The 23,142-nt window shown below is 42.5% G+C and overlaps 2 protein-coding genes across 4 annotated transcripts in view; one reads left to right on the forward strand and one right to left on the reverse strand.

Annotated features, from left to right (window-relative positions):
• The window catches only part of prkci (protein kinase C, iota), a 29,100-nt gene extending 19,762 nt beyond the window's left edge, over nucleotides 1-9,338 (reverse strand). The window contains exons 1-2 of one of the 3 annotated variants that reach the window (XM_080503834.1): nucleotides 9,311-9,338; nucleotides 9,031-9,194 (exon numbers count right to left, since the gene is read on the reverse strand). In XM_080503834.1, coding sequence (XP_080359960.1) covers nucleotides 9,031-9,113 — 83 coding nt within the window. In that variant the 5' untranslated portion in view covers nucleotides 9,114-9,194; nucleotides 9,311-9,338. Of the gene's footprint in view, nucleotides 1-8,336; nucleotides 8,412-9,030 lie in introns of those variants that run through there. The other 2 variants (XM_080503833.1, XM_080503835.1) reach the window with 2 other exon arrangements.
• Nucleotides 9,339-14,121: 4,783 nt separating this feature from the next.
• Nucleotides 14,122-23,016, forward strand: LOC308135131 (polyhomeotic homolog 3; the record flags this gene model as incomplete). The annotated part of the gene is made up of 13 exons (XM_080503005.1): nucleotides 14,122-14,289; nucleotides 15,118-15,273; nucleotides 15,352-15,423; nucleotides 15,778-15,930; nucleotides 16,103-16,192; nucleotides 16,299-16,521; nucleotides 17,340-18,092; nucleotides 18,737-19,023; nucleotides 19,684-19,840; nucleotides 19,946-20,057; nucleotides 21,013-21,142; nucleotides 21,660-21,948; nucleotides 22,862-23,016. The coding sequence occupies exons 1-13, from the start codon at nucleotides 14,134-14,136 to the stop codon at nucleotides 23,014-23,016; spliced, it is 2,733 nt and encodes a 910-aa protein (XP_080359131.1). The 5' UTR covers nucleotides 14,122-14,133.
• Between the last annotated feature and the right edge of the window lie 126 nt (nucleotides 23,017-23,142).

Consider the following 23,142-nt stretch of genomic DNA (forward strand, 5'->3'; position numbering starts at 1 on the left):
CAGCGCACAGTGAAAACAATTCAAACTAATGTAATGATCCTGCAGGGGGAAGACGAGTTCAGAGCAACTGGTATATACACACAAAACGCATAAATCTAAACAAATGCACCAGAACACTACAAGATGCTGAAGTTAAACCACTAAACTGTTTTTTTTTTTTTCCTTGTTTGGCTTGTTTTGCACATGTTTATGATGTTTTCAAGGCTTGATTCTAGATATTGTTCCTGATTCAAAGCTTGGAGCGACACTGTTAAAGTGTTGAGAATTACCAGCTGCAGCCAATCCATTTTTTTTTTTAAGGTTTCAAGGATTACCTGCTGAACTGTCTACCTATCATTCTCAGCAGTATGTAGACACCAATTACTGTAACTTACAATGTGTTACGATTAAAGTGGCTTACTCACTTAACCTTGAGAATACAATATATCGAATACAGCATGGCAGCTTTGGATGAGTGGCTCAATTAAACAATTTTTTTTAATGCAAGACAAACTCAGGAAAGAGATGGATCACTGCAGTAAGTTCCACTAAGATATGCTCTGAAAGAAATGCTGGTTAGATATTGTGATAATTGCTTGAAGTTGTGATTCATTTTCAAACACATCTAATGTGTTGTTTCTTTGAATGAAATCCCAAATCCATACAATCAGATTGTGGCAAGAACTCTTAGACAGCATCTTTAAGACAAATAGTTTTGTCAGGCCATTTGTCCACCATTCAATAATATTGACAGAGACCCCCCCCCCAGGAAAAGCAGAAACACTTCACAAACTTGAACCAGGACCTCTGGGTATCTGTGTGAATATCATTTGCACACATTGCCATTTTTCACAATTTAAATGAGCCAATATGTCTTCTGTGGTTTATTTTTCCATAATCTATCAAATTCTGACCCAGCCACTGAAACCATCTCATTATAAACAATTAAAATTCAAAGCACTCATTTCCATCAAAACACAAATAATGCATTTTTTTGGTCTTTTGCACAGATCCGTTAATTGCACTTAAGTGCACTATTGACCTCTCACAATCTTACCCCTGGTTTTTAATCACACTGCCACACCGTCTCAAAGAGAGTCTTCAAAGCCAAGAGAACATTATGAAAATGATATTGTTTTTTTCCAGTTGCAAATCAAGATCGAGTGTACAAACGGGATCATTTGACAAAATGTCTCAGGAAACATCGGGTGTTTCCGCGAAATTTAAATGCCGGGAATACGCGTTTGTATGAGTGTAATGACGAATTTCCTTAAGAAAGTTACTGACAACGTATTACAGATGTATATCAAAAACTGCTTTTTTTCCCCCCATGTGGATTCTGGTAGAATGACTTTAAAGGGCGAGAAGGGGAAAGCTAAACTCATTTGATAAGTGGCTAAGGAAATTAATTAACTTATTGAGGCAGAACTTAATGAGTAATCCCCCGCCTCTGATGCAACCCACCCACCCCTCCCCGAACCCGTTAGTCACCGTCTCACACTTTGTCACATTTGTGAATGCACTCATCTGTGCATCATGATTGTGGGTGTAAGAATGAGAGGAAGAAAAAAATGGGGTCAGAAAGACTGTAAAATAAAGAGGTTGTGAGAAACAAACCACAGGGGATGCTGGATAAATCTGTGTCCATCGAGCCAAGACAACCTCAAGACTTTGTCGTCGCCTGTTCTCTTTTCTTTCCCCCCTTTTATGACTCAAACATGACGGATGTAGATAAGCACAGGATTTTACAGATCTGTATATGGCAAAGATATCTCACCTGGGAAAGAAATGATTATTGTGAGGGGAAAGTATTATATAGCAAACAGATGGGAGTAAAGAAAAGTGTAGAAGCCTCCACAACAGGCAAGATTGAAGTAATGTATACTCAAGTATTTCAAACCTTGTCCCCTAAAATATATTACATATGTTAAGAACCACTTGAAGAATTTGATCACAATGTTCAACTCCATTTAAAGGCACTTCGTGCTGTGCGGTACTCCTGGAAGTTAGCATTTTGCATTTCGACACAGAGTATTAACCTCAACGTATTCCATTCACTTAACCTTTAACAACCTCTAAGCAGATCTGGTGCACTGCAGTCTGAAAGAGCCATACCTCCAACTAGTGACGAGCAGGGGTATGACAAGCAAGTGTTATCCATTTATGAATGGACGACAAGAACCTACAAATACTTCTGGTGTGAACAAGTGAGTGGGCAGACTTTTAACAACTAGTTGCATGCATCACTAATTAATGTAATTTGCACTTTGAAATTATAGCGCTTGATCTCTTTTTATGCACAATGTGAACAAGATGCAACTGGCACCAAAATGATTCTTTTTTTTATTTTATTTAACATGCGTTTCTGCAGGTCCCATAGGAAAAGCTGTTGTTTGAGGTCATTTGAAAAATTAAAGTGAAACATCATCTGCCGTCAACGCAACCTGATGTGGTGGGGTTCCATGTCGTCTGATAGCTACATATGTTATCATGAAGAGCATAAATGCAAAGTGCACGGAAGCATTATTTGCTGCAGTTCAGTCCTGCACTGAACACAACAAGGTTGTCAAGTGAAAAAGAAAAACTTTGCCCTGGTTTGCGAACTCAGGTAAACCTCTGCTGGGAGCCAGAAACATATAAAAGAGACATTATCATCTTGTTTCATATTCATGTAGAGCATCTGCGGGAGCCTGTCATAGCGCAGTCATCTCACAGCATGTATGTCACCGTCTGCACTTGCAAATCACACGTGAAGAATGAATAAAGCTTTGTGAGCAAGAATACACTGACATTATTGACACCACCACCACCACTTCCTCCTCCTCCTCCCACGGTTTATTTTCTCACCCTCATCCTCCTGCTGTTAATCATTGTTCAAAAAAAGCCCTCTAGTTTGATCTCCTCCAGAACCGGGATGCGCTGCAGCTCTAAAAACAGTCCCAACAGCTCCCACATTACTGCTGTAATCAATCCAAGCAGGTGACTCTGAACAACGTCACATGTAACTGGAACCGGGTCATCATTAAACACCAAATGTTGATGTTCGGCAGCATTTCCCGGTGCTTCAAATAGCCTGCCCCTGTAACTCAGATGCAGGCTCAGTTAATGGGAATGCTCCAGGAAACCAGACAAAGAGATAACATATCAAAATCTGGGCTGCAAAAAAAAAAAAAACCTGGCGCTTTTCTAATTACACCTACTCAGCCCAATTCAACTCTAGTCTGTTTTATCGCTTTTCCATTACGTGTTAGTACCCGATACCAGGTACTTTCTGTGGTACCTCCTTGACCGAGGTTCCAAGCGAGTAGAAAACATGACGTCGGGAGATGGCGGGCCGCTGATAGGCTGGCGCCAGACAACACAGATGAGTCAGGGGAGCGTCTCGTTCACCCGGCCATTTTTAAAAACCAATCACAACACGGACTCTCACAGAGATCGACGCACAGATGTCAACCTCGTGGAGCAACGACTCAGTGCAGAAGTTACAGCGAGAGCTCCACAGATTGACCCACGACAAGTGTCGGGATGTCTCGGAGTCACGGACACCACTGGTGTTTTGGATTAACTGGTTTTTCCTGCTAACTGTTTCACTGTACGTTTTTTTTAATTCCTCAGTTACATTAAAGTAACATATACATTATCACAGAATTAAATAAGTTATATTGCTGCCTGATTGGCTCATCTAGTCCAATGATTGTCTCATATAACCAAAGCAGACTTTAAACTACAATTGATTGAGATAAACTTAACTCTTTTAATCACGCATAGATTTTTAATCACATTATTGCGACAAAATGTTTCTACTCAGAAACACTGAATGTCATTCAGCTTTTGTTTTCAATAGAAATTGTTAAAATGTAAATGCATTGATATATACTCTATAAATAAATGCTACTTTTTCAACCATGCCGTGAACTGTAGCTATGGAATGCACGTTTTGGAAAATGACTCGTGAAAACAAACTGAGCAAGCAGGTAGTGGAGGATAAAGGAATGAGATACGTAACGGTGACTATAGTGGAACAATCGAGGAGTGAGCAACTGGGAGCTCATCACTGGTGAGAAACAGGGAGGAAGTGGCATTCCACACAAATCTGGCATTCCTCAGCTCTGTGCCGTCGTACGGTACGGCTAAATTAAGGGAGGAGGAGGAGGAGGAGGAGGAAGAGGAGGAGGAGGGGGGGGAGTGGTAGCCTATGCTCCGGGCATCTCAACTGCCCTGAGTAGAACTGCGCGGCCCCATCTGCGCTGCATGAAGCCATTCGTCACTGGCGAGCGCTCAAGCAGGAAGAAGCGCCGGGCTGCCTCCCCAGGCTACCAAGACCACCTTGGCCCATCTATCTCCGTCACTGCTGCTCTGACACTGCCACGCGGGGGGAAAAATGCCCTGCAACATCCTTCACGAAACCCATGTGCACGAGCACATGGCACGACATCGTGCAGCAACTAAGAATGTTGTCGAGTATGAGGATATAATTTGCCAAAATATAAACATGGCAGGAATTGATAAATTACTCTTGAAGTAATAAAGTGAATTACATGCACAAGGCATTTTGTTGGGCGGCATCCTGTCCTGAATAAGAGCTATATTGTCGGCATGGCCAACGGCTGAGCCACTCCGAGTGCCAGGGCTCCACCAGATGTGACTTCGGGGTTAATGAGGGCTTCTTCTTTGTCCGGATTTTCCTCGATGATCCGTTACTTCAACCATCACGACGCTAAATAAGCCCCTGCTCTACACGGTCACCTCAGACCCTGGGGCATCTCGGGCAGTCGGGCTCCAGATGATTACAGTGTGCAGTCCTAACAGAGTCAGAATCACATGCAGACACGTATATATCGACGACCCGTTGGGCTTTTCATATACGAGACAATCCTCTGTAGTATCACCTCATGCTACAGGTCAGGGTGATTCTAATAAACTCCTGCTGGATGATGTGGTCTCTGTGCAACGTACCCCATCCTGCAGTACTTAACATAGGTCAGGCCCCAGTCTTTGAACACACCCACACACACCGAGTCCAGGGCAAGGTCAACTTGCAACAAGACAAACACGACCAACACTTCAAGCTCTATTAGTCATGCTTAGATAGATGCTACAACAATAAAACAAAAAAGCCCACATTTCTAAGCAGATGAAGAGAATCTCAGCTATTCATACAATCAAGTGGAAACGTGTGTTTGATCAGAAGGATGGATGGATGGCTGCGTGACTTTGTGGTTGAGTGCATGAGATGCTTTAAGAGTGGAACTAAACATTAAGATGAGAAACGCCTCCGTTTTCTTTCTTTTTTTTTTTTTTTTTACACAAAGCTTGAGCCTTGGAGCAGAGATTCATAAGTGTCTTTGGAAAAGAGGAATGACTACTTTGAAAAGAGAGGGTGGGGGGGGGGCAGAATGGTTCAGTCAAGTCAGCGTCATCACGGTTTCCTGACAAACAACATGCCTCACACAGGAATCTTCAAGTTTAGCACACAAGGAGCCCCGTGTTCATTGGTGCTTCACTGACCTACAGACAAGTGTACTTTGTTTTGTTCAGGAGACCAGCAGAGATACACGCCGCCCTGCCCTTGGATATTTCATTTCTGAGCTTTTATCTGAGCTGCGGGTGAACTTTCTTTCAGAATTACACTTTGCACATCAATTTCAAAGCTGGGCGATTGCACCAGTCAGAGGCAAGACGGCAATACCAGAGGAAAGGGTTAGCGTGTTGCTGTCGTACACCTACACAGACAAGAAAATAAACACAAGGCAGGAAATATTTGTTGAAGTTCCCGCTTAAGCCCTGTTTACACGGCAACATATAAAATGACATTTTCATTTATGAATTTTCATTTTCAGAAATGCAACGCTTTGAAAATGGAAAACGGCAGAAAACTCTGAAAACAACGTAGTTGGCATGCCGGGGCGAGAATTGGTGCCGTTGATAGTTTTTGTAATGAAACCACAAATACGGACTTGAATGTGGACTGCGAGTCATGACGTTCTGGAGGATGTCATTGTTGTTATTGTCTACCTACTCGCACATGTGCAGAAGAACTGCTTACTCCAGTCATGGTGCAAACATGTAGTAGCAGCGTTTTTCTGTTTCCATGGAGACTGAGCGTTTCCAGAAACTCCACATTGGAAGTCATTTTCAAAAAGTGGCATTTTCAGTAACTCCGAGCGCCACTGCGGTGTAAACAGATGTCCAAAACGCATACAGAAGCTTTGCGTTTTTACTTGAAAAGAGTCATATAAAGGGCACCGCAGTCCAGCAAAACACTATGGATGTGGGAGATGAGTTGAATACGCAATTAAACTTTTACTCTCTGGCTTGTTGCCACTCATTAGGTGGCTGAAACTCTGTTCTGCATACATAGATAAAACAATGACCTGGTAATATTTGTGCTGCTGTATCGCTGAAGCATTTCTACTCTATTTACCAGTAAACACAATTTGATGCCGTGAGGTTCTTTTCCGTTTCTTCCAAATTCACATACAGTTGATCTACTACTGAGCTTGCATCGCTGTCAGTTACAGCTCGTGCGGTCGGTGCTCCTGCAGCCGGCTCAGGGCAAAGCGAGGATGAACCAGTGACAGGCCGAGACGGGTCCAGGCTGACACCAGCCCACTCACACTGGGACTGGTTGATAGCAGACACACACACACACACACACACACACACACACACACACACACACACACACACACACACACACACACACACACACACACACACACACACACACACACACACACACACACACACACACACACACACACACACACACACACACACACACACACAAAAGAATGGACTCAGAGATTATGCTACACTGAAACCAGATAAGCTGAGACATCACGACAGAAGGTCATCACAGCAATCACACAATGGGATGTGTTGTCTTTTTTTTTGATAAAAACAAAACAAAAAATAAAACAATGTAGAACTGCTGATTCTATTCATTTATGCCTACAATCAAGGTGACTGTAGTTGCATGTAGTGAAAGTAGTGAAACCAACTTTGACTTGATGCATCTCAACGGCATAAGAGATGCGACCATTAAACTGCATTCTCTCTTTTAACAACATAGCTGAGATTCCTCAGCGGTGAAGTCATGAATACTTTAGATGCTTTGCTGGGTGAAATGACAACTCTCAGTCGACACTCACGAAAGGGTTCCTGAGGTGTGTCCCAAAGAGAGAGAGAGAGAGATAGACGACAGGTCTGGCTGAGGTGACTTGTGCGACACGTTTTTCAAGTCCTGGCTGGCCTCCAATCACGGAGTGCCGTCATACAGAGGCGAGCGGGGCAGGGAGTGTTGCGGTGATCAATGATTTCCATCACCACATTCAAAAGCAAACAAAAAGCAAATAACCCTCTTCCAGCAGGAGGATAATCAGCATCACTCAGTGTTTATGACAAAAGTTCTGAGTAAGGTTTGTGCAACACTTTCTACGCAGAAAGAAGACTTCCTATTAGTTTCACTTTAAATACTTTATTATCGTTAAGACTTTTTCGACACTCCAGGAGGAATTCATCACACCTCCCCACTTCAATCAGCGCGACCCAAGATCGACAGGGACCCAGTCGAGCTCATGTATATGTTATTACGATGTTATGTTGACTATTATTTGAAGCAGCTCAGGACTACTTGTTCTGAGTTTCCTGAGTGTAGCAGGAAATATTTCCTACCGACTGCCCCTGTAACACACACCGCTCATATTTATTTAGTAGCTTGGCATATTTGCACTTCCCTGCACATAAATAACGTCAACATGCTGCTCTTCAATGTCTTCCTTTATTAATTTTTTTTTTTAAGTATTCATTCTATGGTTTTGGAGATTTCTTTTGGAGGAAATCTTCGTTTCAGATAGGATCAGTGTTTCTTCCTGTGTTTCACTGGTTTGTTTGACTTTGAGACATCAATACAGTATAAATGCATCTAAGGTGGCGTTTCTCACAGGATCTTGTAAGAATATAGTTTAATCAAGAATAAAGCATTTGATTAAAAACAACAAAAATTGCAAATATAATTGAAGTTAACTAAAAAAAAGTAACTCAACATGCCATGAATGACAGCATGAGTCTTTATTAACTGCAGATGTATAGGTCGGGGGAATAAAAAACAACTACATCTGTTCTCTCCATTTGTTATCTTGTATTAGTTGAAACAAACATGAACACATTATCAGGATTTTAAATAGTTAGAATAACGAACAATATATATATACAAATGATTAAATGAACAACAGCTATATAAGCATGGTTTACTTTAAGGTGCTCGGATTCTCACAATGAAGTTGGCGATTATATCTTGAATATCTCATTGTTGTGGACAATATCTTGCATGACAGGCTATGTGGACGACCTACCACGCAATTTCGGTTGTGTCTTTCACTGTTCTAACATCTCGGAGACAAACTCTTGGGTAACTTGAACAGAGAGCTTGTTCCTAAACGAAACCAGGAGGGGAAAGGCAATCAGCTTTACGTAAAAAGAGAAATTAGATCATGTAAAAACACAGTTAAATGCGTTCCACAACGTCCAGTTCTATTTCTAGATGCCATGCAGTCCAACCAGATAAGCATAGGCACCTCAGCTTAGCAGAGCTCCCACACCTCGTATGTGCTTCTGGCAGCGAAGCAATTATCAAGTGCAAAAACAAAAAGTGCCAAGTTTGAAATAAAAGAAAGCCAATAACAACAAGTCAAATCCTCATCACACAGGGGGGGCTTAAGTCAACTCAGCTAGCGACCGTTAGCAAGCTCTAAAGCTTCCAAACTATGAAGAAATCAACTTTTCGCCCATGGACGTTTGGACACGTTTGCGGACAAGCTGGTCCTGTCGGTGGGAGACAGAGGACAGACTGAGAGGTGGACTCTGTGGACAGTTTCACCTGTCAGCCTGGTCAACTTTACGCAGACCTGCTGCCCAAAATTAGCCCCGTTAGCCGATTCAGCTAACGCTAGCCGACTGCTCGCTGCATTCGCCCAGTCTTGAAGCCGGCGCCTGTTAGTTTGTTGCGAAGCTCATATGGGTGTACTGGAGGACGGTGTGGTTTCTTACCCTTTGTAATAGGCTTTAACCCGGACTTGGTGGGAATTCTCGCCGGGGTGGGACATGGTGCTGTCCCGCAACGTCGGCATCATAAGCTCAGTCGCGGACAGTCCCGAGTCTCCAACTGCCTTTCTTCTTTCTTTCTTTTGTACTCGTACAACCCGAACACTTCCCTGTAGTGGTTCGTCGACAGTTCCAACAAATAAGGTGGCGAATAGTTCCAAATATGGTGTTTTTTTTACCTTTCTTAGACTAACGAAAATAACATGTGAAGTAAGGAAAAACTTACGGGTCCGCCAAACAACTCCCTACTGCAAAGGCCTACCGACGGACGAGTCCACTTCGGAATGCTGAGGGTGAAAACAACTTCGTATCATCATGTAATATATTATAGCAGTCAACAAAGATTGCGTCATAGCATCAGCATATGTAATTTTACAACTTTTATTTCAAGACGTATCCGTGAATCACGGTAGTTCCGACAAAAACTTAACTATATAAATGGCCGGTATTTCGACTGTACCAATTGGGAATTTTGATGGAGGTTAGTGCTGCATTCACCACCACACATCTAAGCTCGGAAAATGTTAAATGCCCTCAAGACAACTCGGACATTCAAGTGCCGTGGTTCGGAAATAACATCAAAGTTGACCAGTAACAAAGACATAAGCGAGTGCTTTTTAAATGTAATTTTAGCAACAGTGTTGATGGTCTAAATTGAGAGCATAGATATGCAATATGCGTATAATTAATGTAAAACAAAAGCAAACCGAACAATGTAATTTCTTTGCATGACCTTAAACGCATCGCTCACTTTACACACTGGAAATAATTTAATTCATTTAAAAATCAAACACCGCGAATTGCTAAATAGCTGAGTTCAAGAGAATAGATATCTGCATTTCCTTCTCCATCCCCTTAAAATATTTGATAGCCTTGACACTCACTGGGTCAAACGTTTGTTACTATTTCATGACGACTGTGAGATACATATCATGCTTGGCTTCACACAAAGGTGAATGCAATTTTTAGCAATTTGCTGCCTCGGTATCTTCATTTATGCATGATTATGTGTCTGCAGCATAACAAACAGAAACAAACAGAAAATGTCAAACTGGTTGTCAAACATACAGCTGAGGCCAAAACAGGTCGATCAGAGGGCCCAATCCAGCCTGCAGGATTTTATTTTTTTTTTAAAGTGCCGTTGTTGACTAAGTATTAGAGATTTTTGTGTTTCAATAAAATAAGTTGCCCTAGGCCATGAAAAAAGGCCACAAATAAAGGAATTGATTTGTGACACCTTATTATATTTTACACCAGGAGGCACTGCTTAATGATATTATACCTCTTTGCATTTGAGAAATTAACATCATTTGGAGTTGACATCTTTTTGTTGTCATTTTTTTTTTTTATTTAGCAGCTCCTCTGTTGGTTATGGCCTTTTTAGATGTGACCACCTGGATATTGAGGAGATACAAGTCACCATTTGAAATTGCTTTACAAGAGGTCAATCCAAGTTACAATACAGAGGTATCTTGTAACCCAAAATATCTTCAAAAATAAAAGTAACCCTGTCCACAATTGGTGGTATTTTCGTGAATGGCATACAAATGTGAGTGTGACTGACAATGCTGTTTTGTATTTGCAGATTTTGGATAATTTGACAAATTTGACTAATGTTAGTTTGCCAATCCTGACCTAAAAGCATTGTCTTTGTAATTTCGTGTTCACAGTTTGAACACCAGGTGTCACTGTCTCTTATGCGGGTTGTAAAACTGTTTAAATACTGCACTGATGAGTTTCACGCTCATCCTGGATCATAACCACATGTAATCACACAACCTCATGTAATCAAATCACACAAAAAAATTGGATGACTGATTATTTTTGATGGGCAAAGATGTTCTTCCTCAGTTGAATACACTGGAGGAGACAGTGTATGTCAGTTCCAATAGACAGTAGAAGGCAATGAGCTGCCTATAGGTCACTGACAACAAACCACAGTGTGAAAGACTGCTGAGAAAAATAGCAGGCTGGCGAGATTGGTTTTTAACCACAATTCTGGACACATAAAAATGCCAGTCATTGGACTTTAAACAGCAAGTCCTCTTTTCGGGATGAATCACAGTATCTCACCATGGCTGACAAATGTGGGATGTCGTTCACACTCGTTCTCTGAGACACAACAATAAATTCCTCAATCAATGAAAGCCAACATGTTCTATTTACCTCTTTTAGTGAATCCCATCAAATCACAGGGCAAACACACAAAGAATGCCACACACACTCACATTCACTTGAGGGAAATGGAAGGCCACCATTTAACATCATAACTTGTGTGTGGGGGGGTGGGGGGGGTACAAGGAGAGGAAACCAATGCAACTTCATGGCCATCTCGCTGTAAGGCAACCTCTAACCACTGTGCAACTGTGTGGTATGAATCTAATACTGTAAAGATGGAAACAAAAGTGGCGGGAAAGAGGGAAAAGGGAACTAAGAGAACAAAAAGGAAAGACAAAATAGAAAAAAAGGAAAACACAAAAAGAAAAAGAGAACAAAAAGAAAAATAGGTGGAAGAAATAATACAATCTATATAATTATAATAATAATAATAATTATTATTATTATTGTTGTTGTTATTGTTGTTGTTGTTATTATTATTATTATTATTATTATTAGTAGTAGTAGTAGTAGTAGTAGTAGTAGTAGTAGTAGTAGTTCATTTCATTCATTTGATTTTGATTTTGATTTACAGCTCCATTAGCTCCTAACTTTTTGCAGGAGCTACTCTGCCTGGGGTAGTAATAGTGTCAATCATTGTAATAAAATGCATGAAATTGTCATTAATGATTGGAATTGGCCATAGTTGATATTTGAAATTTTTCTTCAAGCCAAAAGACTTTCAGCTGCAGGAATCTCTCTGCACACTACACGGTGTTGGACCGCATGCCAGGTATTTATTTGGCACTCCTGATTTAGGATGTGCGTAAAACCAGCAGGATCCATTGAGTCGGGATAGTGACCATAATAGATATAGCAACGGGTTCCTCCTCCTCTTCCTCCTCCTCCTCCTCCTCCTCGTGTGGAAGGTCCTCCCGCACTGTGAGCGGTGCTGTGCCAGAGCTTTTTTCCCCCCTCCCTCCTTCTCTCCCCCCATCCACCGCCTGCTATTACACCCCCACCCCCCTACCCCCCTCCCCATCTGATTTGTTCATCTCCATTTTAGCCAGCACTGACGCACCAGCGGGCTGGATGAGACGGGATGAGCGGGACAGCGTGCCGGGACGCGGTCAGCTCCTGATGGTTCCGGGCAGGTAACACCGACAGCAGGTGAATGATGGCGCTCGCATCACGCGCCGTGGAGGCGGTGTGAGTGTGTGTGTGTGTGTGTGTGTAGGTGTGTGTGTGTGTGTGTAGGTGTGTGTGTGTGTGTGTGTGTGTGTGTCTGTCCAGATGTGCTGGACGTGATTCATCAATGGCTCTTTATAGATGATCTGGCGTGAGAATCGCTCTGTTCAGAATATACATCCTGTGTTTAATTGGACAAACCACCACAGGCGTCCATGCGCCATCATACATAAACCAACAGCTGTGGGAACATTTTTCATATGAAGCGTGCTGCGAGTTTCACACCATTTGTTGTAAAAAAAAATGTAGCCTACGTGTTGTCAAACCTATGTAATGAATCAATTTCTAATTAGTCTGATCATGCAATATTTGTCAGTGAATAGAAAAATGGTGTGAGAAAAATTCACGGGACTGGTAAAAAAAAGTTATTATTCACTTATAATGCAAGAACACTGTCCACATTATAACAAAGGGCAGAAAAAAAGGACATGAAAAGGTGAAGGATTTGTTATAACTAGTATAGATGTGTTTCAGGACATTTCACTTTTTTTGCAGGATGCATCTCTACAAATTGCTTAATGTTAAAATTCAATTTCGATACACAGGTAGACCACATGAACATTAAAGCAGATCCAAGTATCATCATTCAAGTTCAGAATCAGGTTTCAACAAATAAATTAGATTAGTGCATAAATAAACAAAGTTACAGGCAGCAGGGGAGAGAGGAATACAAGTTGGACCTGTGTTTGGAATTAAAAGCGATGGAGATGACGAGCGAGGCCACCGACCACATCCTTATTCTGATCAATATTCTTTTGTACATCTTGCCATGTAAACATATTTGTTTAATCTCAAGAGGAATGTTTATATTTATGCTCTATCAGATATTGTAAAATTTAGACTGTTTCACAAAGCCCATTGGCACTAAAATGCTGGGAAATCTAAGTCTTTTTTCCCCCCAAGACCGTCTATTTAAGAGTTTTTGTGAAGCTATACTGGTCCAGTCCCATCAGAAGTATAGACTGAAAGGAGTTTGACATCCGTGCAGCAGAGCATTAGGCGGCCTCACAGTTTTCTAAGAGTTATTTTCCTTTGGATATTTTAGAATTGGAGGGTAAAACAACTACTTTTTTCTGATAAATCACACGTTTTTTAAATTACAAATAGTCTTGCTTTCAAGTATAGATATTGATATGACGGATGTTGTTTGTAACTATGATTTTACCAAAGAGAAGAACATCTTGTGTGCTATTGTTATTATGTGATGGATACGCTGCTTTGAAGTGGTGCAAAGTAATCAACTATCCGACAGGGGGCGCTTCAGTGTCCTCAGCGCCTCTATTTCCCTCAGCCTTGAATTTAATTATCCCAGGACTGCATTACCAGCTCTTTCAGGCTTTTCATGTAGCCTGAAGTATGTGTTTTTATTACTCTCCATATTTAACTATTTATTTCAAGACAGAAAATCTATCTGCATTGTAGTGCTTTTGTCCATTTTAAAAATCAATACTATAAATTATTCATATTTCTAATGTATTTTAACCATCAGTCCATACATCCGTTGCTTCATTCATTGATTTAGTTTTGTTGTATGAAAGAAGTTTCTACCAAAATGGTTTTATACTTGATGGAATGACTCATTCCAGTATCTTATATAAAGATTTTTTTTTTCCTGGAGTTACCAACTCTGTGAATAGATTCCCTTTTTTATATATATATATCTGCAGAGCCTCCCTGTTACAGAATCTGTCAGTGACCCGGGCCATGGATCGGCAGAGCCCCGGAGAGAAGCAGTCGAACACTAACAAGACCCCCGCCGCCACATGTGCAGCCGTTACCATGGGAACGGGTGGGACCACATGCAGCCAGGCACCGCCTACTTCCCTCAGCATCATCCCACCCGACAGACAGGCCGTCCAGGTAACGGACAGCACATTTCAGACCTCTCCAGACTTTGATTGACTGGTTGATGGTCCAGATTATAGACGGCGCCCATCACCTCAGCAACCATTGTTTGGTTTGACAACCAATAGCAATACTCAGGTGCCTCCACCTTTTTAGGGCTCGCCACTTATGATCCAATTTCCCTAAACGCATGTTAATGCCAGGTTTAAACGGGTCTGTAATTACCAGAACCAGAAATCAGAAAGACTTATTGCCAGGTACGATATGGTGCAAAAATCAGAAAGTCAACCCAAAAAATCAAAAAGTGCAAAAAGTCAAAAGAGGTACTTTTCTTTTCCACTTAACACCCAATAAAATTGACCAAGAGCTGCAAAACATGTTTAACCTTCAAAATGAATCCGACACATTTAAACTAGCTGTGTAAATATTGTTTTTTTTAATATATATTTACCATATTTAATGTTTTTTTTTAAGATAACAATTGTTGATATATTCATTCTGTTCGACAAATTTAAGCTGCTCTATCTTATTTAGCATTTTCTAGCATTTGTCAGTGTTTGGTAAAGCTGTTAAAGACCATTTTACCCAATGCACAACTTTGAGATGTTATTCCATTTTGGCTCGATTGAGAAGTTTTCACAGTTTTTGGTGTTTTACCCTATTAAGTCACTTTCTTCCACAATGTTTATTGTCCTTTTCTTTTTACCCCATTCGAAAACAAGCAATCTTGACCTGCATAAACATAATCCCTTTATAAGCTTACATACATACATACATACATACACCTGCGCTACTCATAATACCATCTGAATCTGATTCTGCGTTCTTCATGTGGTCCACCAGGTCATCCAGCACTCCATCCACAGACCTCAGAGCATGGCGGCACAGTACCTCCATCAGATGTACGCGGCCCAGCAGCAGCACCTGATGCTGCGGACCGCCGCCCTGCAGCAGCACCAGCATCCATCACACCTGCAGAGTCTGGCCACCATACAGCAGGTCAGCAGGCGCATCTGTGTGCTATGTGACCGTGCAAACATGACTGGAGAGGCATAATGTGCTCCCCGTGCTTTTCAGGCTTCAGTCTGTCAGAGACAGACGCCTTCCTCGTCCAGTTTGGTTCAGCCCGCTGTGGTTTCCCAAAGCTCGGTGACTATCTCGCACTGCTCTCATGCATTTTTCACTTTGATCATGAATATTAACCATTTCAAAATGACAAGTTCATTTTGTCTATTTTTAAAGACCGAGATGTGAAATGATCATGAAATCAGTTTAATTTTTTTTCAACTTCTTCCTAATGCATTAACATATAGTTGATTTATGATAGACCTAATTCACATGCAACTTTACCTCATTTTTCAATGGAAATAGAAGAACAACACAAGTTGATGGAACATCACATATTACAAAATGTCACATTTTAACACATATACATTTTCAACCATACGTGTCAATTAGATGAAAGAAAACCAACACCCTTCGCATTGTAAAACTCGATTCCAGATCACTCTGCCAGCGTCTCCAGTGACGGCTCAGCTCATCAGTCGAACCCAAACATCCACCGCTGCCTCCACCACGATATCCCAGCAGGCCATGCTGCTGGGAAACAGACCGGCCAACTGTAACCAGGCTCAGATGTATCTCCGCACCCAGATGGTACGCACCCTTTCCAAATGTTTGATGCTGCACCAATACTTGATTTCTACTAAAGCCTATCATTCCTGCTTGCTACAGTGACATTTCTGCAGATCATCGAAAGGTGTGGTTGTTTGTAATTCAGCGGCTGGGATCTGGGTTTGTGATTCCTACTTTGCTTTTCTCCTGCCAGCTTATTCTAACTCCAGCAGCCACAGTAGCTGCAGTTCAGTCCAACCTTCCCGCTGTGACCTCCTGCTCCTCGATACCGTCCTCCTCTCAGGTAACTTTCACCAACACACTGTAGCGGAGGATGTTTCAAATGTTCAAAAGTGAAAAGTTCTCTTTTCACGTACTGTGACAATATTCACCACGGACCCTTCATCCAGGTGCAGAATCTGGCTCTGCACGCTCATTTGCCCGGAGCTCTGGCGACGGCGCATGGCGTCATCTTGAAGCCGCCCACTCAGTCCCAAGCTCTGTCGCCCGGTGCCTCTTTGTCTAAGACCTCAATCTGTGCGCTGAAGACCAACCAGCTGAGTGACGCCTCAACCGACGCCGCACCTCCAGATGTCTCCCAGCTGCCATGCAGACCTCAGATCATCGCCCCGGGTGAGTTTACGTGCTCTTTACTGGAGTTTAAATAGACACCGAGGACAACACTGACTGAGAATTTTGAGACTTTTCATCGTTGGGGGGAAATAAAGAAAGTTACTTTATTTTGAATGATGCTGCAAATGGGATCACTGAGACACAAAATATATATATTAAGTGAAAGGAATTCAAATAGTCACTGTTGTAATATTGACTCTTACAGTAAACATTAGTGAGATTTAGCTTTAGACACACACACACACACACACACACAGACACACACACACACACACACACACACACACACACACACACACACACACACACACACACACACACACACACACACACACACACACACACAAAAGTAGGTCCACATTACCCCTCCCACTTATAATACAACTACAAAATAAAATCTCAGTTATATCATATTATTAAAATACAAAGTATGCTTTTTAAAAAAAATAAATTCCAAATCAATCAATAATGTTTTTTTGCATTTGTATTGGTCATCCCTCTAGGCGATGTGTCTGCAGCCTTTATGAACCTTTATCAAATTGAGCTGGAGCCCATAAACCGATTTGATTCCTAAAACTCAGCCCTTAAAGTTTCATATCTAGTTTTTCAAATATGAACAGAAACGGTATCTTATGCTGCATTAAATAAGTTTTAATTACAACATTTCATTGCATTTTCAGCTTATTTTGTATTTGATATTAGTGGTGTCAGCCTTTTTAAGCATTTCTATTAAGAACATTTTAAATAGTTTTGGTTTTTTTTAGCTTTTTTTAAACGTTCTGGCTTTATTTTAAGCAGTTTAGTGTTTCCCCCTGCAGCGTACTCTTCACTGCAGCCCCACGCACTGGTCAAGCAGCAGTTGTCATGTCCAGTGGGCCAGCAGGTGGCGCACCACCAGCTCATCGTCCAGCAGGCCACAGGAAGAGGAGGAGGAGGATGTCCCAACCACAGACAGCTCCAGCCCATCACCCTCCGAGTAGCTCCCCAAGACAGCAGCCCCAACCCTCTTCCTCTGTCTGTGAAAAGACTGACGGGTTCCGGCACGCAGTCACAAGCGGGCAGTGACCCTCCGGCCCCCCTGTCCGTCACCGCCGCGCCGTCAGCGCACGCCGTTCAACCTCAGCCTCCCCCCCTGATGGCTGCTCCCCAGCGTCGGACCTCCTTCCCCCAGCTGCAGAACTATCCTCCTCCTCCGCCTCCCCCTCTGGTCCTCCCCAGGCTGCCGCACCACCCTGCGGCCTCCCACCACCCCCCGGCCTCCCTCCACCGGTTCTCCCTGCAGTCCGTTCAGGCTCTGGCCGTTCAGTCCGGACAGATGCTGCTCACAGAGCAGGAGCTGCCCGTGGCTGAGGCTCTGGTCCAGATGCCCTACCAGAACCTGCCCCCTCCTCAGACGGTGGCCGTGGACCTGAAAATGCATCCGGTCAGACGTGGCGAAGCCAGCCAGCTCCAGGCGGAACAGAAGTGCAAAGAGAACGGACTGAGTTCAGAGGAGAGCAAAGACTCCTCGGGTCCAAAGGGGGAACGGAGTCCCACCAGCCTCAGTGTCTCTCCTAAGCAGAATGGTGCAGGTGAGTTCAGAGAATGAAAGAATAAAACACAAAGTGCACAAAAATCTAAAAACAGTCAATGTTTTCAACTCTCCACACAGAGGAGGCGACTGTTTCTTAAAGTTGCACCAAAAAAAAAAAAAAAAAAAGGGCTTTGTGTGAAAAACATGTCTATAATACACTGAAAAATCTGAAGTAGGACTAAGCTGCTTTTGAGATAATGTCTGTTTTCCAAGCCTGGAAAGACTTAATAGAATACAAATACCCGGTTACATTCGGTCATGGAGACTGTCTCTATTAGAAAGGTTGGTAGCTTTTAACACACAACAGATTGAACTCTCTGCATATAACTAAAAAGACTTCATATCATGATTTCTGTTGGATCCCAAAAAATCTCCCCCACATCATTAGACCACCAGCATCAGCCTGAACTGTTAATATAAAACATGATGGATCCATGTTCTCATGTTGCATAGCGTTTGGTATCAAAGTCAGTCACTTAATTAATGCCCGTTCTCGTGCTTGGTTTCAGCAGTGAACCTTGACCATGTCTACATACTTAGATACTATTTAGCTGGGTTGCATTAGATCCGAGGAGTTAAGGTTATTAAAACTAACGGATCTAATAAAGTTGTTGTTTATTTCTGTGTTTTTTTTCTGTCCAGTGGTGTGTTCATCCTTTGGTAGCTCCAAGTCACAGCAGGCGGAGAAGTCGTGTCAGCTCACTCCCACCAGTACGAGTCTCAGTAACCCTCCTCTTCCTCCTCCTCCTCCTCCTCCTCGAGCGTCTCCTCTCCCTCCTCCCATCCTGCCCGTTGCAGTCCGTGGGCCAAGCCAGCCTCCCTCGGACCCTGCCAGCCTCCCGAGTAGTCCTGACAGGACCCTGACGACACACGTCCTCACACACCTCGTGGAGGGTTTCATCATCCGAGAGGGGCTGGAACCGTTCCCGGTATGTAGAGGTCTGCTATTGAGTTAAAGGTCCCATATTATACAGTTTTTGTTTTTTGTTTTTAACAATTTGACAATTTGACAATTTCAGTAGGAGTCTGACAACATTGTATTAAAAGTGTATTGTCTAAAATCCACCTTTGGTTCTGAATTTCAGAGTGTCTGTACCTTTAAATGATAATGTTCCGTGTCTGTCCACACCTAATCCAAGTCTGTTTTCTGAAAAAAATGGTCTCCGCCTGGAATTTTAGAGAGCAAAACTCATCTCCCAGTGGGAGTGTCAAAAGGAGTTTCCACTATCAGAAGTGGTTATTTCCCTGAATGATGTCATGAAGGGAAAATCTCTGATTTGTCTATATGAGCACACGTTTGCTAAAAAGTCAGCAAGTGAGGGTGGTGACAGACTTTCTTTAGTTTTGGAGCTTCTGGACACATATTGTTTAAAAAAAAAAACTTTTAAATTTGGCGTATTAATGTCAAATCACACAGTAAAACACTTAAACCAATAGTGCTTGTACTTTGTTGTGTATAGTGTTTCTTTTGCTTTATTCATGATTGACGGTCACTTTTCAATGTTTCAAAAGTGTCGTTTTATCTAATTATTCCTCCCCGGCTATATATTTCCTAAGACTTGATGTTTTCTGCGTGTGCCGTGTTACAGGTGGGTCCGTCCTCACTGCTGGCTGATCAGCAGGCTTCACTTCCTGATTCCCCGGATGTACAGACCAACGGGGACGTGGCAGAGGACAGTCCTCTGGACGCCGACCAGTCCGACTCGTCAGAGTCCGAGATGGAAAACGAAGCCCCGGCGGCAGATGGTAAGGACCCTGACAGTGATGTGTGACGCTGCTGATCTCCTGACTGATCTGATGAGGAAAAAAAATCCCCCAAACCTAACGGGGTGAAATCCTCTGAAGTTGCAGATCTCCAGGAGCGCGCTGCCGATGTGCTGCAGTGTGAGTACTGTGGAAGCAGAGGTTACTCCGACACGTTTCTGCGCTCCAAACGTTTCTGCTCCATGACGTGTGGCCGGAGGTAAACCAGAACATCGGCACGAGGCCTTTTTATTCATATCAACAGTGTAAAGCTTGAAGTCACGGTTTTTATTCAGAATGAAGCTAAATCTGTGTTAGTGAGGCAAGATTATCCATCCACCTCACAGGTTCACAGTTACAATCGCAAAATTAACACAAAAAAAAAGTAATTAAAATATAAACATATCATATATCTAACAGGTTGCCTTTGTAGTGAAAGATTCAAACTCATCCTGAATATCTGACTCATGGTGAAATGGGACAATATGAAAGCTCTCACACTTTTTTGCGCAACACCAATATGCCGTATAAGTTGTCGGGAAAATTTCAATGGCATTGTTGTCGTCTCAATCCGAAACTTTGGAGCACATGTCACATCGAATATTGGAGGCAATCCAGAGAAAATCAATTGTCACTTCCAACCACAATATTTATTGAAAAAAGAAACAGAAAAAAAGCTCATCAGAGATTAAATACATGAAGTTTAATTCCAGGATCTGTCGTTTGTAGTGAAAAATACTGTTGTTGTTCCTCTTCTGACCTTCAGGTGTCCTTCTTTACATCTTAAATGGTTACAGGCAGCAGTTCTAATCAAACCATTGTTTGTTTCCACAAACAAATATTACCGATCAAGAATAAACCAACTATCCTATTATTTTATCTTATCTTTCTCTTGAGTCACTTAAACTTAATTTTGGCCCCAACATACATCAAACTTCAATAAAACAGCATTTCTTAGTTTTACATTCGATCTGTGTTCTTTTCTGAGGAAATGTTTATTTTAAAATGAGAAAATACAGTTAAAAAAATAAGAATTGCATAGAGGCTTACCAACAGTATTTGACATCATCGGTCCTTCACACAGTAAAATAAAGCCTCGAGCAGGTTTCAGGCTTCATAAATCAAATGCGGTTGTCTAAAATAAGAGTGTAACGTCTCCTGGCTCCCGTCTCCAGGTACAGTGTGAGCTACAGCAAGCGAGTCGCCGTGCAGCGCCCGGGACGCTGGGGTCAGAGGCCGATGAGCAGGCGAGGACGACCTCTGAGCAAAGTCAACGGCGCCTCCAGGGAACATTTCCTGCGACAGGTCTGCTCACATCATTGACCTCAAGAGGGCAGGGATCGCGTCACGCTGTCCCCTGATACAAGCTGCTTTGTGTGACCTCGAGTGTTCCTTCGGTCTGGTGCTGTGGTTTAAAAATAAACTGGGATAATGGCAGTGGTGGTGCTTCTCATGCTGAAGTGGTGATAAAAAAACATTGTAGCTTTGCATCAACGAACCACATAAAAATATGTAAAATGGAACAGATTGTAAATTTGCACCATATAAGCAGATCGATCTGATCTTATTTGCACCATCTGATTGAAATTACGATCGGATCGTAGGGGGTGGTGTAGTCCAGTTTTTGATTTATAGACTAGTAGATTATCGCTTATAAAGTCTCATCCGCCTATAATAGTAAACCTGTCCTGAAAACCTGCTTTGACTCCATTGTGGAGAAAAAAAACAAGCTCAGAATACGTTTTCAGTTTTGTGAGATAGAAGTTTTTGGATCATAACCTGAATCTGAAAACAAACATCCGGTCGTCTCGGTGCCTCGCAGACTCGCGCCTCATTCCACTCGGACGAGAACTGGCTGGGGTCGTCCCGGAGAGAGCCGGAGGAGGAGGAGCGAGAGGACGAGCAGGAGCCTGAAGAGCTGGAGGAGCTGGAGGAGGCACCCGTTCCCATGACGACCAGACTGCGAAAGCAGACGGAGAGGGAGCGCGAGCGGGAGCAGGAGCAGGAGCAGGAGGTCTCAGAAACCATCACGGTGTCTGACGGAGAGGAGAGCAGCAGTCCGTCCAGGTGGAACGTGGAGCAGGTGTTTTCGTATATCAGCTCCCTTCCAGGTGAGCTTTCCCTCCATCCTCCACAGCTTCCGTCATGCAGGTCAAGTTCCAACCATGTTGACACCAACAGTTATTATTAAAAAAAATAAGCCACGTGCCAGATCCCGTGGAACACTTTTTTCAATTAAACGTTTTGGACTGTAATGTAACATTAGCCGGTTTTATAGAAGGATTTACCAGATAATTGAAAGCTTTTGCCTGCGTCTATGAATGAATGAATAGTTTATTTCTGGTCATAGTTCAGCACAGAAAATACAAACCTTGCATACAAAACAGTTTTAAACTTTCCTTTAGACATAATGAAAAACTTTAAATATTACTTCTTGGCAATTTTTTCATGGGACAGAAAAACAACTTTTTCTTCTGTAAGTGCATATTTTGCTTTGTGAGGGACTTGTTTTAAATCAGGGATCTGCAACCTGCCACTCTTGATCCACATGTGAGCTCTGCAAAGCTATAATGTAATGTAAACATGTCTTAGTTAATTCGCTCTTTTCTTTTACTCTTACCTTCTTCCTGAAGAAGACTGAAAAAAGGTAGATCACTGAAACTGGGTAAAATTGCAAAAACAATAAAATAGGTTGTAAAGGCCAAAATGGCTCAAATCTTTCCAAAGAAAAGGAAGAACAGATTCAATTTCTCAAAGAGTCGAAACGGTTGTAACAACTAAAACAAATATCACATCAGAAAACATCAGACACGTTATCCTTATTTTAAAGGTTAAATAACGCGGCTCCAACCACATTCTCTGTGGTAGAAAGAGGCTCTCTTTGTCATTGAGGTGGCCGCCAGCTGTTTCATATCATTTAAGCTCTACATTAAATAGGTATTTAGATTATTTTGTGGGGGGGGGGGGGACGACATGCTCTTCGACATCAGGTCTTTCATGTCAGTTTTCCCTTCGTCTCCTCAGGTGGTTCGGACGTCGCTGCGGAGTTTCGCTCGCAGGAGATCGACGGCCAGGCGCTGCTGCTCCTCACCGAGGAGCACATGGTCAGCACCATGAACCTTAAACTGGGCCCGGCGCTGAAACTCTGCGCTCACATCAACGCTCTGAAAGAAACATGAGCGAGCGAGCAAGCGTGTGTGTGTGTGTGTGTGTGTGTGTGTGTGTGTGTGTGTGTGTGTGTGTGTGTGTGTGTGTGTGTGTGTGTGTGTGTGTGTGTGTTTTTCCTGGGCCAGGACCGACGGGAG

The sequence above is a fragment of the Blennius ocellaris genome, assembly GCF_963422515.1.
Source record: "Blennius ocellaris genome assembly, chromosome: 10".
Taxonomy (NCBI): Eukaryota; Metazoa; Chordata; class Actinopteri; order Blenniiformes; family Blenniidae; genus Blennius; species Blennius ocellaris.